General features: G+C 32.4%; 1 protein-coding gene across 5 annotated transcripts in view; it reads left to right on the forward strand.

Annotated features, from left to right (window-relative positions):
* Positions 1–19,829, forward strand: part of LOC118183190 (uncharacterized) — an 841,429-nt gene that overhangs the window by 425,430 nt on the left and 396,170 nt on the right. For all 5 annotated transcript variants that reach the window (XM_085808383.1, XM_085808384.1, XM_085808382.1 and 2 more), the window contains one exon: positions 12,100–12,276. In XM_085808383.1, coding sequence (XP_085664509.1) covers positions 12,100–12,276 — 177 coding nt within the window. The remainder of the gene's footprint in view (positions 1–12,099; positions 12,277–19,829) is intronic.

Consider the following 19,829-nt stretch of genomic DNA (forward strand, 5'->3'; position numbering starts at 1 on the left):
AAATTACAATTGCAGCTTTAACGGTTGTCGATTCCTTTTTTCTTTGTTTATCGCAAGTTACTTAAATGCAAGCTAGTTTACGTGAACTGTGATACTATTAAAAAAAGAAATAAAAAAGGCCTATATAAACCCAAAGCGAGAGATTTCGCTCCTTTTCGTTAAGGATAAAAATATAAAATGCCTTCTCGTTTGATTTCTAATTGTCGTGGATTAAAAAGAATGATAGCTTCCTTCAACAGCGCATTCTCTTTTGTGAGTAGGAATGATTTTAGATGACGAGTCTTTATCATTTTTACCTGAGCAATTAGTACATAATGCAAATAGCTGCTTCAGATGCTGATTTAGGAAAGTCCTTCCCGAATCTTATCAGTACTCTGAATACGTAGATCTTTTAAAAGAATTCAAGCATCGCTATTCAACCCTACTTAAAGGAAGCAGAATCATTTTATCTCAGCGTTTAAGAGTAAATTTTTAGTTATTTTTGGACTGCGTTCAAAGGTGGAATTTTAAGCAGATAAGGTGTTAGGTAATTAACTTTTGTTTCGACTTCGTACATCGTGTTTCATTTTGGATAAGCCTTTAATTTTGCTGTCTCTTCATAAACTCGAAAGCATTACGTTTGCTAAATTAAAACTACTTGAACGGGTTTTATTTGAAATATTTATTAACCCAAACACATATTCTGCTATTGTGTTTCAAAAGCACTAATCCCGCTGAACTATTGATAAATAGTTATGTGACATTTGAGTCAACGTTTTTCTCCTCTGCTTGGTGTATTTAATATCAAAATAGTAATTAAAAAAATTCTTTATCTCATATTCCTTTTACTTATGTGAAGAAGTGTATTTGGAGAAGACTGAGCATTTTATTTCATGCGAAAATGCGTATGAAAATAAAAATGGAAAGTTCCAAATGCTGTTCAGTACTTTGGTATTATTGGTAAGGTTTGTTTTCGCATATTTTAATCAATGGATTAAATCTGCTATAGTATTTTATGCCTACTGAAAGATGATTTGTAAAATTTTGTATTAATTGAAATGATAAGTAAGTAATTTTACTGCTTAATTGACGTACTAAATTCATATCTTTTTGATGTTGATGGAATTGGCCAATCATATGTGACTAATTCCTTTGTTAAGTTGAAAATGATTTTTCAGCATTCATAGCAGAAGGAAGAAGAATACCGTATTTAGTTGTGGTTAACTGCGACATCTGAGTGAATCAGAACTGGATGTGCTTGAAATCTGTATTGTCATACAAGAAGTTGTATAGTGCCCTTAATGACATGTGTGTTCCCGTTGCGGCGTCCTTGCGGCTTGTGGTCCTGCCTGACCCCTTTCCAGCCAAGGTCGTCGGTTCAGTTCCCTTTAGAGCCAACGGCGACTTTGAAAAATAATTTGCGATTCAAAAGAAGAGGAAACAACCTCGCGAACGAAAGTGCCTTAAGACAAATGGCTGCTCAATTGAACCGCGTTGTTTCCCTAAGATCAGAAGTAATGAAATGCTCTATAAACCAGTTAAGATGTCGTCGTTAATCCCGCACTGGTTCTTCTCTCAAGAGTTCAATGGCTTGCCATTTTCATTTACAACCGCTTCGTGGAAGATTCGTGCCTCACAGTTTTTGCCGTCCATGTCTTTTCCCTCTGAACGGCGCAAGTTAATTTTTAAGAGCGAGAGCTAATCGTCCTTTTGGATGGCCATTGCCGCAGGCCAAAATACACAAACCCCTTTGAAATCGCTGCTCGTAAATACATCGGTTCAAAGAAAAGCAAAGTCGTTACGCGAGGTGGAAAAATGTTTCCATTCTAAATGATCCCTGTTCCTTCTTCCAGTTAGCTTTTAAGTTGCACTTCAAAGCAATAATACTTGTAGTTCAAGTATGATACTGCATTTTGACTTGCGCACCGTAAGTTGCTTGCCGAATTCCAAGTTTTTTTTTTTTTTTAATAAAAATGGTGTATCAGGAAATTAACATTTTGGAAAAGCATGAAGTAGCCTCCAAAATGCGTGTTCTCAAACGGTTTTGCTAGCATCGCGTTTAGAGCTTTGGCTGTAACTGAATTTTAAATTTTTTTTCTTAAGATACTTTTTGGCTAGGGGTTTGGAAGAGAGATAAAAAATTCATTGTTAGCTGTAAAATACGGTTGAATTGATGTATTTATACATCTCCTCGTTTTCTCATAAACAAAAGTTATTGCAATTTTTAAATTTAGCTTAATTTTTAATTTGAAAGCAGATCGCTTGGATAAATGATGAAATTTAATAGATTAATAAACTAAAACAAAAAGGTTACAACTCTGTGGTTTTGAAAATCAGTGTTGGATTTGCTTTCCTACATACTTACATGCACCATTGTAATGTATCATACTACTGCATGTAATTGCGTTGTTTTATATTCGCCTGTCATTATATTCGAGTGGTTTTCTATTTTCTATATGATTTGAACATATCGCTGTCTCAGTAAAGTAAAATTAGTGAGATAACAAAAAGAATCAGTAACAAAATCGGAAAAAATTTGTTCCAAGGAATACAGATCTTCAATTCCAGCTTCAGGTCTCTAGCTCTATCGAATGATGCTAAGAATATATGACTTCAGGAGTTAATGGTCTACCGCTTTCTGGTTTTGGACCGAAAATCCCGAAAACGGCTTTTGTCTCGTCAACTGCTGTTGGGAAACATACCTCAAGTTTTAAATCCTCTTCTTACTTGTGTCCATTGGACTGTAATGTTTCTAAAATCTCGTTACGCAGTACGCTAGACTTACTTCTCTTCGTCCTGAGACCGAAATATGTGCAAAATATTTCCTGCTTTGAAATCTAATTTTAAAACGGAATGATTGGGATTAAAAAGAAATCTTATTGTAAGCGTTGTCGAATAAAAGCAATCTCACAATTAGATCGCTTTAATGCGATTAATGCAGAAAAGTTGTATTACAGACCATAATTTAAAACACAACTTTGCATTGTCAAGTGCTCATTTAAAGAAAAGTTTACAAATTTTTAGCAAATCATAAATTTTTACTTGTTTTATAAATTGAAACCAGATCTAACAAAATTTTGAGTATTCCAGCATATCTTGTATTTTAAGTAATAATGGAAGGTTTGTGATAAGATATTTGTTGTTTAAAATAAACTGAATGTTCAAGAGAGAAGTGGAAACACGCCAAAATAAAATTTAAAATCAGGCAAATTAACAACCTTGTGCTTGGCGTAGATTGTAATTGAAACTTTATCGATTTCGAGGACTTTTACGTACAAGGTCCCTCTTCGTCAGGAAGAAGATGTTTCCTCCCTTTTTCGCAGAATGTTTTTGCTCCTGACAAAAAGGGATATGTATCTGTTTGCCCTCGAAATCGATAGAGCTTAAATTAGAATCTACGTCAAATACAAGATTGTTGTTTTGTCTCCAAAAAAAAAAAAAAAAAAAAAAAAAAAAAAAAAAAATGAATGGTTTTTACGATTCCATACTTTGTTTTATTATAATTAGTGAAGGAATATAACAAGCATAGGTATCGTATCGAAAAGAAAATATTCGAAAATTGAGGGCCCCTTTTTTTCTTATTCCTTCTTCTTAACTATAATTCTTTGATTGAAAAATGTTCCTTTTCTGGAGACCAATAAGTTTTTCGTCCCATGTTTTATACTTAGAAACGTACTATTTATGAATAGTCTCAAATCATCTATTATATTTTCAAAAGTCGGTAATGAACATTTGAAAAATGTAAATATACTATTTATCTAATCAAGAAAGAATTCTTGTAATTTCTCTATTGACAATTAAATGCAGCATCTAGTTATAAAATTGATACTTATTTCTCAAGGTAATGCAAGCAAGTTCTCTTGGTGACGACTAATATACGCGAGGAGTTTTGCATCATTCGCAGCTCTATTTCCAGCTTTATTTTATTTCAGCTGGGAAACTGGAATTGTTTGTTTGTCAATGCAACAGCTCTTTGAAGGAAAACTTAGACGTGTTTACACAGCATTTCGAATTTTGTTATGATATACAGTTTCTAGAGTTCTCATCGGCGATGTTTATTTCAGCAACTCATCAGACATAATGGGTATAATATTCAACGTTCTTTTGAATGATGCTGAATGCTAAACTCTTTTATGTTCCTTAATTCATCTATTTGGTGTGTAATCATCAGATATTTTCGTTAAAGCACCTTGAAAGAATTTAATGACATAAAACTTTAAAAAGGCGTAGAAGAACGTGAATGCAAAGTATACTTTCACTAATTCACGAATAATAATGCAAAGTAAATTTTTCACTAATAGTGCAGAGTTAGGTATACTTTCTCTAATAACAGAAAGTAAATCACAATATGTATAATAAATAAATACAAACTTCTCTCCAGTCAAGTGAATTAAAGCTCTTCTGAACCTCCGTTGATTGCTGACAAGGTTATTTATTTACAATGCGTCTGATTAACCGTGTGACTAGTTTTACGAACGTGTTGAATAAGTTAATATGAATCTGATATTTTCATTAGCATAGCGTGCGCCGAATAGCGCATTAAATAGTCACGGTTGAGGAGCTTTGATTTAGATCTTGAAAGCGGTATAAATGTTCGGAAGTGTTTTACGAGTGCGAATAGACGTGTTTTCTTAGCGTCTAAAAGCGTGTTCTCATCTTTCTTCTTCTCGCTCGGTATAATCTGCATTGCTTATAGTGAAAGGAATTAAAATCATTTCCCTCTAGTATTCTTGTGGTTAAATGGTCAATACATACACCTGGAAGGTTTTGAGTTCGTTTCCCAATATGCGAAGGCAGTATTGATTTTCCAAGACATCATTCTTATTAAGGGAGGGAGAAAGAGAAAAAAATAAGCTAATGACACTATAAAATAAAGGTATATTGCATATATTTATAGCTTATTTCATGAAATTAGTCACATTATATGTATAGTTAACATTTTTAAATGTGTTATGTGTTTTAAAATGCAGTGATTTAAAATGCAGTTAAATGTTTTCAAAGCCTGAATTCAGCATATTTTATCCCAGAAGTGAATATCTTAACTTTGTAGTATATTAATTTTTAGTTTTATTTGTTTTTTAATTGGTTGAAGCAAAGCATGCGAGTGCATCTGCTTAAGATGAAGGATGCCTTCGTGGTAGACCTTTCAAAGAGAAATTTGCTCGTATTCATGTTACACGGGTAATTCTTAATTTCAAGCTAGTGTTTTAAATTTTATTACTTCCGATTGAAACACTGATTACTTATTATGAGGCAGTTCTGAAATTTTGGTGTTGCTTACATGTTTAGATTCCAACTAAAAACTTCTAGGCTCATAGCAAATACTGTAACTTTACAGTACTCAGATATGCAGGCAATCAGTGTCCGAGAGGTTAAGACCTCTGAGTAGTGAAAGTTTGAACGGGCGTCAAATACCCTCGAAGTAGCTGGCTGCAGTGATATTTTCTTGTTTTTCCTCATGTGTAACATAAATACGAGCCAGTTTTCCATAAAGAGTCCTTCATGGAAGTATCTCCTCCCTGAGGTAGATATCCTTCGTATGCTTTGCATATTGAAATAAATAAATAAGCTCATTCATTTAGCTCTTTTCTTTAATTTTGAGAGATTTGTTACGCCTTGTTTAATTTTTGCAAACCTTCAAAATATTTAAAATCCTAGCTTTGATGTGTTTTGTACGTAATTATTTCTTTTTAATCAAGTAGTTATACTTGCAGTTGTTACCCCCTGGATATTAGACAATGCTTAGACAAAATTTAACTTTATTATCTCTATTATAGCCTAGTTCAGTTATTATTGACCCGTCATTTCCCATGCGTTGTATTTTTCGGATACATAATTTGGACCTCCGTATTAACACACGTTTTTTGTTTATAAATGAATTTTCGGAAATTCTCGTGAGACAGCTGAGTAGTGTTGTTAAACTATGGCTTCGAATGAAAGAAGAAGTCTACTCCGTATTCTCTGACTCCTGTGGTTTTGAAGTAAATAAATGAATAAAATCTTATAATGGGGAAACTTTCTGCTGAATTTTTCATTTTTCAAGCATTTAAGCGAAAACTCGGGAATTACGTTGATATATTGTAATTTTATATAAATTTAAATTCGATTAATTTTTTTTTTATCCAGAGAAAAACCTGCTGCCTTATTTAATTGCTTTTTTTTTGTTTTGTTTTTGTTTTTGTTTTTTTGTGCCATACTCTGTCCAAATATTTGGATTTTTCTTTTCCTCATTTTCACTTTTGGCCTATAAATAAAGTCCATGAAAGCTCTATTTGAAAAGGAATTTTGTTATTTTCGGTAATCTCTCACAATTCTCTTTAGCGATGTTGTTATGTACTAATTTAGAAACCTACAATTTATTCGTCAAGGGCCAATCAAACGCTGCCACTAGATGTAAAAGCCATGTACTAACCCGTTGTTGAAAAAGGCTTCATAATAAAATGTAGATAAACTGCTTTAAGATTTCTGCTACTGATTTTTTGTAATACCATGGCGAATGAAACACTGTCTGAAACACTAAACTTTATACTGAAATTTAAATATTTAATCTCTGAAAGTATTCTAACTTCTTAATAGCAAGAGTTATTTTCATATTATGTATCCAAGAATAAATTGCTAATCGGCATCGTGTTAAAATGCTTATCTATAAATTTTACTTGAGGTGTTTAATCACCATACGACGGATGATAGCTTTCTTTCGGATCCCATTCTGAATTATTATCATTTAATTATGTAACATCGGTCAGGTATATCTATGAATGAGAGCATGAAATAATAACGAGGTGAATAAATGATAATGGAAATTACTGTTATAGATTTATTTTGATAACTAAAAGCTCTCATAGAGTAAAGTACACACATTTATTATATGAAAATATATTAATAATTAATCTTAGTGTTATTTTATAGTTAAACGCGTTTTTTTATGGAGAAAGGAATATCTGCATAATTTATGTATGCATAAATTATATTTGATTGCATTTCGTCATAATGAACACGTGCACGATTTGTGCATAAACTAAATTTTAGCATATTTGCAAGAAACGTAGAAATGCTGAATGATAGGCCGCGTCGTCTGAATATTTTCCATTGCATTTGACTATCTCATTTTGGAGTGATAACCTTATTTTTAGCTATTTGTGTGAGCAAACAATTAAATGAGTGTGTGACTATCTGACACTTAGTGAGGAAATGAGTGTTTCCTTTTGGACTTTATGAATGCAGTATCTTGTCTTTTATACGGTATGATGTGCCATGGCCGTAATTGTGGTTTGCTGAATATTTTTTATGAATCTTATCTGTTGTATAAGAGTTTGCAGATGTAGTTAGAAAATAAGTTTATGTATGGAGCAGTGTACCGCTGGAACAAATAGTGCACAAATGAGTGCGAAAATTGGCCTCACAGATTGTCGGGAATCTTTTGTCAGTATTGTTTTAATGCAAAGACTTAACTTTATTATTAGATTGGAACCTTAGCAGTAAAACTTTCCAATCTGATTAAGGCAGTGGGGAGAAGGATAAACGAGTTATACCTTTCTTGTTCAAATCTGGTTGACACCAATGCAGTCATCTTGAAATCAAAAGACCCCTGCTCTGTTTGCTTTCCTCTCGTCCACTTTATTTTGCCTACTTTACAGTCAGCATTAGCAGTAGAAATAACCGTAATTTGGTTTCGGTGAGGACACTTCATTGATTATTTCCTCCGTGAAATTCCACCCCCCTCCGTTTTTCTCGATATAAAATTCTTTTCGGTTTTTAGTGCTGTAATTTTTTCCACAGCTCATTTAATCTTGAGTGCTTTGCGTTTAACTGAATATTATGGGTAAATGCCAAGAAATTTACATAATCCAGTTTTTCCCCTAAAACATTAAAATTATAAAGATTCTAAGTAACTCTTCTGCCTATTGTTTCATAATTGAATAATTTTCTGAAAAACATTGACTGTTAAATATGTCCCATTAACCATAATTAAACTCTTTGTTTTCAGTAACATTTATTAGTTCTTGAATCTAAAAAAGTAGACTTAAAAACTGTGATGGATGCAGTCTGTTCTTATTGATACTGAATTTTAAGGCATAAGGAAGGAGAATCCACATGCTAGAGATGTCTTATTTAATGGCACGTGTGTGCCTATAGTATTACTTAAAGCATTCTGACTATTATAATTTTTTTAAAACATATTCTCAACCTATGTTTGACGAAAAGGAAAATGCATCATGTTAACTTGAATTCATACATGTGCAACTTAAAGGATAAAACTCCTCGCACCTTTGCAAAAGATAGCTTATATGGTATAACAAGCGTTTGACTGAGATGAAATCGCCTTTTTTTGTTTCAGATGTATGTTGTTTACAGTCATTACGTGTAAAATGCCAGTTTTTTAATTCACTAAATAAAAGTAAGTCCATATTTTCAACTTTTAAGAACTTCTGAAACATTTCATAAACATCAAAATACCTAGTGCCTGGTCACGGAATATCTAATTAGTTTTTTTCTAAAAAAGATTCATTCGAAAATTAATATATTTTTAGAAGAAGTCGATAAAATTTGATATAAGTAAGTGCGGCTTTAGCTTTTGAATGTAGATTAGAATTTGAGATCAGCGAATATATTTATTATTGTGGCAAAGTTGCGTGCTCATATATCTTCTAATACTTTTCATTAACGTTCCTGTGTAAGCTTCACGTCAGCACGTGTCTACTTCGATTAGATGTAAAAAAAATATAGGGAGCATTGATTTAACGGGAAGTGAGGCATAATATACGAGATAATTGCAGAAAATAGCTGAATCACCGTAAAATTTCGGAATTTTTGTAATATTTCTTGTGTGGAGGGTAAATTAATTTATAAGCCAAAGATTGGATATCACGATATATCCTTGGAACATAATCTATAACATATTCAAGACTTGTATCTTGTAACTTGTATGTTTAATCCATAAATGTAATTTTTTTCTGTATGATTAAAAATGAAGCAATATCGTGAATTTGTACTCTACTTGTCAGAACTAAAGGATAATCTGAAAAACTTGTTCACTATAAAGTTTTCACCCAGTACCTAGTAGTCTCATTATTTATGTTAATTATCTGTAGCTAGACGTAAAACTGGACTTCTGCACATAGAATAGCACATGAAGTATGCAAACTAAGGCATTAAACAACGTTTTGCACGGTGAGCGGATATTAGAATTTGTCTGTGTAGTAGGTTTTTTTTTTTTTTTTTTTTTTTTTTTTTAAATCAGTGTAGTTTCTGAGAGTGATCATTGTTCATTAGTTATGACTTAAAAGCATCATTAAAGTAAAGAGCAAAAGTGGTTAATTAATGACTGTTAAAATTATGTTAATTGGTAGTTTACATACATAGAAAGACAAATACAAATGGATGTTTCCCAAGGTCTGAATATCCCTTAAAGTAGCGTGGGATTTAGAACCACTTTTTTAAGCAGCGGATCAGATAGCAAGTAGACTACTCAAAGACGACCAAGATCAACAACTGCATTCGAAGACCGTTTTCGGTCATTTTCGACTCCATAAAATCCTGAAACGACTATAAAGCAGTTGGTTTTTGACTTCAACCCGCCACAAGAGCTCGAAATATTCCTTCTACTGCTACATAAAGTCCTCCCGAAGCTGGATTTTATGCAGGAAAAAAAACAGTGATTTGTGTCTCACTCACTTTATCTTCTAAATGGACTCATTTAATCTGGTGGTGTCATTATGTTCAATGGAACCAAGGGACCATGTACTGTTTACTGACGAGTCTAGATATTGCCTAAACTCCTTCTCCTATTCATGAAAGATCTCGGTGACATGGAAATGGTTTCATAATTTGGGTTGCAATCGTAAAACAATGGACGTATCGAACTGTTTACCTTTGTTGTAGGTTCTGTTGCCGTCACAAAGGCGTCAGCTGAATACCGAAAGCAAATGTAAGGCCGCAGACTCAGAATTCTTGCTAATGGATGAAAATCCTCATCGACCTTCTAATACCATAATACTTGAAAATAGAAGACATCAATCGAATGGATTAGCCATCATACTCACCTTAATTTGAACCCGGTTGAGCATGTATGAAATGCCTTGGGTTGCCGAATTATTAAACATAAAATGCCTCCTAGGACCCTCCAGGACTTAAAAGTGCACTTTCGTAATAGTGACGTACAATTAATTCCACAGAGTCTGATTGACAGTTCATTAAATTCTGTGAAATCCAGATATGAGGTCTGCATTTCTGTCACAGTTACTCATACATAATGTTAAAAAAGAGATATGTTGCGAAACATTGGAGATAATTTTTCCATCATTTTAAAATTTTCCTAAATATTTTATTTCTGATAATGACCTTTAATTTTGACAAGCGGTGTAAATAATTTGCTTTAGCTAGAAATTGGTACGTTTTAAATTTTACATTAGAATCAAAGTTTGTATTTTACATCCAGTACTTTTTGTTGCTACTTTATCTAGTAATTTGTTTTATATATTTAGAATAATATAATAAATAAGAATTAATAACAAAATTTTTATAATATATTAAGAGAAAGTATTCCCTAAAGTATTTCTTATATCTTTTCTTTTAACTTATTAATTTTAAAATTTAATAAGCATTTTTATGAGGAGTTTAGCGGATAATGGTAAAATTTGCTTTAAAAATTTGTGACCTATTTATCCTTCGCGGTGTGTAAACCAGAATATTATTAGCAATATATGTAGAATTTTTCAAGTAATAATACAGTTATTGATAATATTTTTAATGCTACATTTTGACGGGAGACAGAGTTTTCCTCTCATTAGTGGAGGGTATCCTTTCAATTTCCGCCTTTTAGCAGTTTACCAAAAGCTGATTGCTTTTAAATTTATCTTTCAGTGTTTCACGCTGCTCAGAAAGGAAAAAAAAATGCTGTCTGTTATGTATTTCAAGCGATACTTTTCGTGAATCATGAATTATAAACTTTAATATCCTAGCCACCTCATATTTCATTTGTCAAACTTTTAATTCTCATCCTCTCTTTGTTACTTGGTTCAGTGGTTATATTATAACAACGAAAACGCCGCTCATAAAAGATAACATGTGGGATCTTTTATTTCATCTTAATAAGACTTTAAGTTTTAGCTATTTTAAATTCAGACAAAATATTCTCCCCGCCCCCCCAAGTCTTATCTGAAATTTTGCGACGTCGAGCATGGTTCTGAGTTCTCAAACCGAGGAAATCTCTGTTTCTTTCAACTTTAATGCGCGCTTTCTCTTAAAGTTGATTGTTTTATGACAGATTTAATTGGTTACGATGAAAAGAGAGCGAGGGAAAAGAGCGGCAAAGGGAAACTGTCAGCTGTAATGTCAACTACGATGGAGCATTTTTCTCTCTTCATCGGACCGACGACGGCGGAAGAAGCTTTGAGAAAAGATGAAAAAATGAAGTTATCTTCAGAATAACAAGAAAATGCAGAAAAAAATAACTCGTATATAACAGAACGCGCTGGGGGGTAATTAATCTTTTAAATGTAGATAATAGATGAAGTTTCCGTTTGTGTGAATGCTAAGTGGGTAGTCTGGTCAACAAGTGGCCTTTTTCCTCCGATGGGACCATTCAATAATAATCGCTTTCATATTTAAAATTCAGGATTGGTTGCAGGGCTTAGATTCTCTGCCTAATAAAAATTGCCTCCTATATTTTAAATTAATGAATATTTTAAATGCTCATTTTTAAAGAAAAACTGTATTTAAATCGCACATAATATATGCACGTGTGTTAATATATATATTTAAACAAAAATTCCGATTTTTTTAAATTTTTTATTTAAGTTCATCCTGAGGTAAAAGTTTATGCTATGCATTGTCGTCTTCTTTTCGTGTATCTGGGAAGTGTGGTGTGCGTCAAGATGTCTGAAATCATTCTTAAATGAAATTTGGGTTTTGAATTGTTCTGGCTGCAGTTTCTTAATTAAATTTGCCCTTGATAAGCTGCTGAATGGTCACCTAACTTAAAATTAAAGTCAACGGACAAAAAATAGAATTACTTATTATTTGTTTATCGCGAAGCATTAGTGTTATAAATTCTGATATTAAGATTTTCAACAAAAATTCTTAATCTTACTGAGAACTTATGGTGTTTTATTCTTGCAGAAAGCCCTGGTGTGGTCACCAGCGCCGGATACGCATGGTAAAACGTCCGGGCTGTCGTCGTCGGCGAATTCCGGTCCTGTATCACCTTCTTCAGGACTCGTGCACTGGATGTCCATGATGTCCGAACATGTACCGGCAAGCCCGCACGATGTCCACTACCTCTGGAATGGGGTGGAGGTGAGTTTTATGTTGTGGAAACATTTCCTTTTGTTTGTATAACGTAATTTTTTGAGGAATTACTGAGGCAGAATCCACTAGCTTTATAAGCATTTATTTAAGATAGCGTCTGATCACACTGCTCTTTTAGTATGGATAATATTAAAAAATGCTTTTTAGGCAAGCAAAATTTTTATTACTTGAGGTCTTAAACACGTTACTTAAGGAATAATAATTAATTATAGCCGATTATTATTTTTATAATGAAACTATACTTTAATTCAGAAAATGTGTAGCCTCTACTGATAACGCTGCTAGATTTTCATCTCACAAGCCAAAAATGTGTGCCAAATTATTAATCAAAGGTTTAACAGCTTTATATCATTGAACTGTTGTGTATTACTTGAACCAATTAACTGAGCAATAATTGCTTGTAAAATAAGTATAAAAATAAATCTCTTTAAAAACTTACTGTAAGTTAGGCGGCATCCAAACGATTATTCTGTATCAAGATATGTAATATATGGTATTAGAAACATCTTTTCTTAATTCTAAAAAAGGTTCAAGTCTTTATAAAAATTATCAATTGATATATTATAAATAGCATTAATTATTTTTAGAATTAACTACATGAAATAGAGATGTTACTGAAAATAAAATAAATATAGGCTAAATTATTAAGGAATAAGGAAATTGCTTTTAAATAATTTTGTTAGTTAAGCAACATAGTATTTTAATTAACAAATTAATTAAAGATCTTATGGAACGTCAAATGGCAACACCTCTGATAAATGGTAGTTAGTTTGACCGCATGGTTTATAAACGAAAGATATTATGCCGTATGGAATGAAAATAATTGCCAGGACATCTTGATTATAAATTCTCTCGCCGCATAACGTAAAGAAACCCTTCTCCAAAGGGGGAAACCAAGGTCTACCAAAGCTTTATTCTTATAACAGCTTTATTCTCATAATGTATATATCGTTATAAAAATGTTATTATTTGCGCATGCGCATCATACGCAACTATAGCAGAAAAGAATGTACTAATTAAACGCGATCTCAAGCTGAAAAGATTTTCGAAGCTTTTCTGAAAAGATTTTCGAAGCTATCCCTAGAAAAATTTCCCACTTAATTCGAAGACATCTTTTGACAAGACATTTAAAAATATTTTTTGCCGTCGAAAAATGTGCAGAGGATGTTGCAACATCGGTGGTGTCAATTTTCTCTGAAATCAAGTTCGCATGCTATTTAAGAGCCCGATCGCTCAGTTCAACAATAGGAGCCATTGATAAACGAGAAATAACTTTTGAACCGTAAAATTAAACTAGATCTTTAAATGAATCATAATCCGCAACCTGTGCGATTATCGGGTACATGACACCAGCCAAGTTCTCCAAATGGCTTCCAGCTGGCATTTGTTGCGTGTCGTTGGAACAGGAATTTTTTTTGCCCAATGTTTGCGAACAATGAGAGTTCTCGGCGCCAGGGCGTGGGGGAAATTCGGCCATTGCCCACTGAGGCCTCTTTGCTTGCAGGGCCTCAGGCGGAAATATTTTCCTATAGAACAAAGCGATAAAAGTGCCATAACAACTGTAATTATAATGGGATAGCAAGAGAACCCGAAAAATAGATGGCATAAGCCTTTCTTTCCCCACTTCTTTCTTTCTTTAAATTGTTTTATTGAAATAAGTTCAGGTCTCAGCCACTGCATCTGAAGTTCTCCTTGCTTACCATTTTATTCAAACGACTGAAAGTATTAAACTCAGCTCTAATTAGAATACTACTTGCTAGTTTCGGTTTGTACGTGATGTATCTCATAGGCAACTTGAATCTGCAGTGTTATACTTTTTGGTCTATACTTTTATTTCAGGTTCAGTGTTGGATTTAAGATTGAAAACAAAACAAAAAAAAACTTATGTTTACGTTTTTTTATTTACACCAAAAAAGTAATTTTCTAGAGCGAGGACCCACCAGCGGCTAAACGATAAAGTCACTCAACACTGGTACTTCGTCATGGGTTCAAATCACAGCGAACCGGCTTTGGGATTTTCTCTATGTGTAGTATGGAAACGAGCCACTTTCCCTTAAAATGGCTTCCACGAAGGCATCCTTTCCCATAGGCGGATAGCGCTTGAGTTGCTTTGCCTTAATCAACTAACTTAACTTAACCTGTTACAACAAGACTGTAAAAAAAGTTAGATGTGAAGTAACAATCTGAAAGGTATTCTTATAAAATAATTTATTAATGTTCTATATTTATTAATATCAAACACTCATCGAAATGTAAGAAATTTTCCAAGACCAGAATTTCAATATGCATTCTTTTTCGAATAAAATTATCCTAATTAATTTAAAATTAGCTCATATTGTTAGATATAGGCGGATAATTTTACCTTAGCTTCTTTTCAGGACAGTTAATAGTTGTAACTCAAAATCTTGGGAATAGGTATATCTGAGTTCCAACGCACTACATAATTATGAGGTTAACTCCTTAACTCACATCTTAAGTTTTGGCTTGGAATGAAACATAATTAGACGTCTTAGAAAATATGATGTTAAGAAATGCATAGACGCATTACATTGAAAGGACCGAAAGCACTTGTAATTGAAAATTTATTAATATCAAACACTCATCGAAATGTAAGAAATTTTCCAAGACCAGAATTTCAATATGCATTCTTTTTCGAATAAAATTATCCTAATTAATTTAAAATTAGCTCATATTGTTAGATATAGGCGGATAATTTTACCTTAGCTTCTTTTCAGGACAGTTAATAGTTGTAACTCAAAATCTTGGGAATAGGTATATCTGAGTTCCAACGCACTACATAATTATGAGGTTAACTCCTTAACTCACATCTTAAGTTTTGGCTTGGAATGAAACATAATTAGACGTCTTAGAAAATATGATGTTAAGAAATGCATAGACGCATTACATTGAAAGGACCGAAAGCACTTGTAATTGAAAATACAACATTTTGTGTTTAGAAATTCGATTATGTGTTTCTATAGAAAACTTTAATATTTGCGCTACCAGTAATTAATTATAAAGATGAGGGCATCAGCTCTGTATAATTCAAAGCTTGAAAATGACCTTGGAAGGTCTTGACTCTACTCAAGCTTTTTATCTTCTGTACTGTTCTTCTACAAAATTTTAATTCTAATTTTTTTAACAAATTTCAGCAAATATGCTAAAGATAACTGGCAGCATTTATTACTGTGATAGCTTAACTCGCTTTTTTAAAAAATTAGCTTGTGCTTACGGTCAAAATTTTCTATTTAATTATCGTTTGTCTTGATCCAGTGGACATAAGCTGTCATCGCTTCGAAAGCTCAGCAATAAAGTTTTGCTGTAAAGCGAGTAAACAGCAACGGACACGTTGAAATGTTATGCGCGGATCACGTATTCACTACGGAGGTATAAGTAAATAGAAAGGCTATTAGCAATCCTCTCTGTAGGACTGGTTGAAGCCTCTTCGTAGATGAGCTGTCCTGCCTCCCTTGTTTTTATCCGCTCAGTCAGACTACTAATCGCACGTAACTCTATGCATTTTTCACTGTTTTGAACACGCTAACATTATGGGCATGGAGATGTAATTTCAAAGCAATTATTTCTTTTTCTTTGCTACTTAAATATGGATGAAGAATTTAAGAAACAGTAGTAAAATGAAAACTCTATGCAGATATAATAGTAATAAACATTACTTTAATAATAAAGAATAGTGATAAACGTAATATAGTTATTATTATTTTTCCGGGAAATTCTTCAACTGGTAAATAACAAGGAACAAAAAAATTAAAGAAAATAGCTAATTTAATTTCCGGATTAAAAAAAAAAAAAAAAAAAAAAAAATCTTCTAAAATTACTTCTAGTACTTAATGGGGGCAGGGGCAGTAAAATTATTTCATGAAATGTAAATAGTACTGATTTCTAACAAAAACAGAATTTCATTGGTAATTTCAAAAATTAGTTTTAAAAATTAGTAAGTTACATGAAAAGCAATTTAAGTTACAGTCTCTTATTCCCCTTGCATTTAAATCCTTACCTCATAATACCTCATTCGTATTTTCAAAAACATGATAAGAATTATGAAATACATTAAAAAATATAAAGTAAAATTTTATATCAATAAGCAGAATTATTTTTAAGTTACATCCTAGAGATTTTACCGAGAAGCTCCATGGATCGACGATCGAATGCCCTCCGTTGGTAGGAGCATGATCGAATGTCTTTCTTGGGTACGACTATTTCACAGTGGAAACGAAGATATTGATGATGAACCTAGGAGTGATCGACCTTTGCAGCCTCGAACGGATGAAGAAAACACCTAAAACGTTCGACATTGTTAATCAGAAAATTATTTATATGGAATGGAAATATTAATTGCTATTAAATTATATAAATTATTATTAAATGGAAGATTAAAAAAAACTCTGACTGCAAAACTGAAAAAAGAATAAATTTCTGCAAATAATGATTTAATTCAAATTGCAGACATTAATCCTCTTTTTTTTTTTTTTTTTCAAGCAAATTAGGACTGGAGACGATATTTGGTGCTTTTCTTGTAATTTTGAGACGAAATACTAATCATATATACTTAAGGTTCACCTCAGCCGCAAAAAATTTGGTTTCAGAAGTTTCAAGTAAGATTATGTTGGTGATTTTGTTTCTTTGGTAGGAAGGGCATACTTTGCAAGAAGGTTGTTTCTGAGGAACAGGCAGTGAATTTCATATTTTATAAATACGTGATAGACAGACTTTTAAAGAGAACGCACTAAGTGCTGAAGAAGCTCAATCAAATAACTGGTTTCTGGTACATGAAAGTGAGCTATCGCGCAATTTGAATCTCGTCGAGTAGTTTCTAGAAAAGAAAAGCGTCACAATTCTCAGCCACCCCTTTTATTCACTGTATTTGGTACTTGCAGACTGTTTTCTCTTCCTTAAAGTGAAGTCTCATTATTTTAATGGCTTTGCATAGATTCAGAAAACCGTAACCAGAAAGCGTGTTCCAGAAGATGAGTTCCACAAATTAATCAAGCAACTATATGAACATATTAAGCGTTGTATAAACATAACGAGGATATATACTCATAAAAATACTCTCTGTTTTCTTCTACTTCTGAATTAGTATAAATTTAATTCCAAAAACTTTGTAAACGTACTGTACAGCAAGGAAACAGGTTTTAAAGCGCCGGAAGAGATTCGTACCATGTTAAAATTAAGTAAACTAAGGACTAGCTAATAGCAAAATATAATGCGAATTTTAAAATGTTATCTTATTTTGATGCATTTTTTACAAGTTTCCTATATTTCACTTTTCCATATCGAAATAATATCAGTATTCTTCCCTTTTCGCATGATTCTTTCCAATTTTAAAATTTTGTTTATAACATCGATTTTTAACTGTACATAACTCAATTTTATATGAACACAAAATAAGCATCGATGCAAAATTAATTCAAAGACATCTTTATCTAAGAGAGAAAAGACATAATAAGAAGATAAAAATTAAGGAAACGTGTTTGGTAGAAATATTATTGAGATATTAATTTAATATTAATGCATAAAATTCCAAATGCATACAACTAAGGTAAATAGTATAGCTTATCCAGCCCTTATTTCGATTTATTCCATGAAACATACTTTGTTTTACAATTGCATGAAAGCATGAGCTTTCGTTTAAAATATTTGTTATCAGATTGCGGAAAGTTACATTACCAAAACAAAGCCTTTTTCAGATAAGCAGTGTATACTTAAAAAAATAATCTCCCTGACTATCAGCACATATACTTTATTATTGACGAGAATATCTTGAAAATTTTAAATGAAAGAAAAGTAAGTCTTTCTGAATCCACGAAGCCGTTGACAGATTAATCAAAGACATCCACCAGACAATATGCCATTATTAATTCAGAAGGAGTACATCTGAAAGTGAGATCACGTTTCCGGGGCATCTGTGAACCTGATTCAAAAAAAGTGTTTATTTGCTTGAAGTTTTCAGACGTTTCGTCTGATGAATAATAGGTGGCCCTGTCTGAAATGTGTAGATGTGATGAAGGATGCAGTTACTTTGTTTATAACCCGGCAAATTCTAACTTGCACGTTTTCAAAGAAGAAACAATTTTACCGTTTCAGCCCACAATACAAGTACGACTTTTAAAACTTTTTTAAACGTCTAAGGAGAGTTACGTTTAATTTCGTTGCTAATTTCCGCTGTGGATCTCATGGTTGTTTAAAATTTCTTGTCCAGTTGTCTTAGGAATTTTTCATTAATACAGTTAATCGGGAAAACGCATACTGAAACTTCAGTAGAAAATAAAGTGCTGCCATATAAAGTTTGATGATTTTAGTCACGAGCATGTTTTATGTTATAGTTGCTATTTGTAATGCGGTTGATAGCAGAAAGGTAATGTACAGAGGGTTGATTATACTATAATGCAGTGTACGTTTCAGAGGAAACATAAATGAAAAGTGTAAGCTTAATACTGCAGAAATTAAAAACGCATAAATTTTATACGGCTTGCATGCTTAAAATATAAGTCGTTTACTAGCGTCTAATTAGCATGCACTTTCAATCCGAAATTTCATTGATGAATAATCCTGAAAATATTCCCTTAGAATAAAAAATACAACATTTGAGGAATTTTACGAGACGGGCCTGATAGACAAAGGGCTTCCGTTAGAAATCAAATCCTCCGACGCTTAGAAATGAAATGCAAATATTTGCGTTTTATTAAGTTTCGAAAGCTGAGTGCTACGGTAATCCGAATAACAGTCACAATTCACATCTATTTAAATATACAGAATTTCATTATTGTTATTTTAGGTACGCAGGCACTGCCAACAATGCTATTTTGTATAAGTGCAGTCAGATTTTATATATTGTTAAACTTATATTTTAAATCTAAAATGACAGTTTTTGCCAGAGTTGCTATTAGTCCCGATCCTCATTTTTATGTTCTTACCACTTTTAAAATAAAAGAATGTTGCCACCTAACATTATCGCTATGCAAATGTTATAGTAAACGTAAAAAAAAAAAAAAAAAAAAAAAAAAAAAAAATTGTAGCAACACTTAACACTCTGTCGGAAATTCTAAAGACTGGATGTTTTGAAATACGAGTATTTTGTGATTTTGCTGTTGAATTTTACGTGGTGTAAGTGTAAAGAGAGTGTTGTTTAATAATAAAGTTAATAAAGAAAAAAAAAATAGTTGTTTTGGCAGGACTGAGTCCGAGACCAGACTGGTAAGACTCAGCGAGATCAGAAAAAATCTTACGCTGGTGCGATGCTAAAATTTCTTGCAGATTTTTCTTTCTTTCTTCTCTTTTTTTTTAAAATTGTGAGTAAACTCTTTTAAAATAATAATAAAAAAAATAAATTATTTTAAATGTAGTCCAAAGGAGCGTTTTTTTTAACGTTTTGTGTGTTACCTTTATTTATTAAATATCATGTTTGCACTTGAATCATAAAATTCAGTTCAATAGCAATGTCGCAAAATAATTTTAAAATCAGCATATATAAAAAATAAAAAGGTTTTCTTTTTTTTACCCCGTAGAGTGTTGCCATTGCT

Source organism: Stegodyphus dumicola, chromosome X1 (genome assembly GCF_044657685.1).
Source record: "Stegodyphus dumicola isolate Sdum_Otavi_A_Nest chromosome X1, ASM4465768v1".
Lineage (NCBI taxonomy): Eukaryota > Metazoa > Arthropoda > Arachnida > Araneae > Eresidae > Stegodyphus > Stegodyphus dumicola.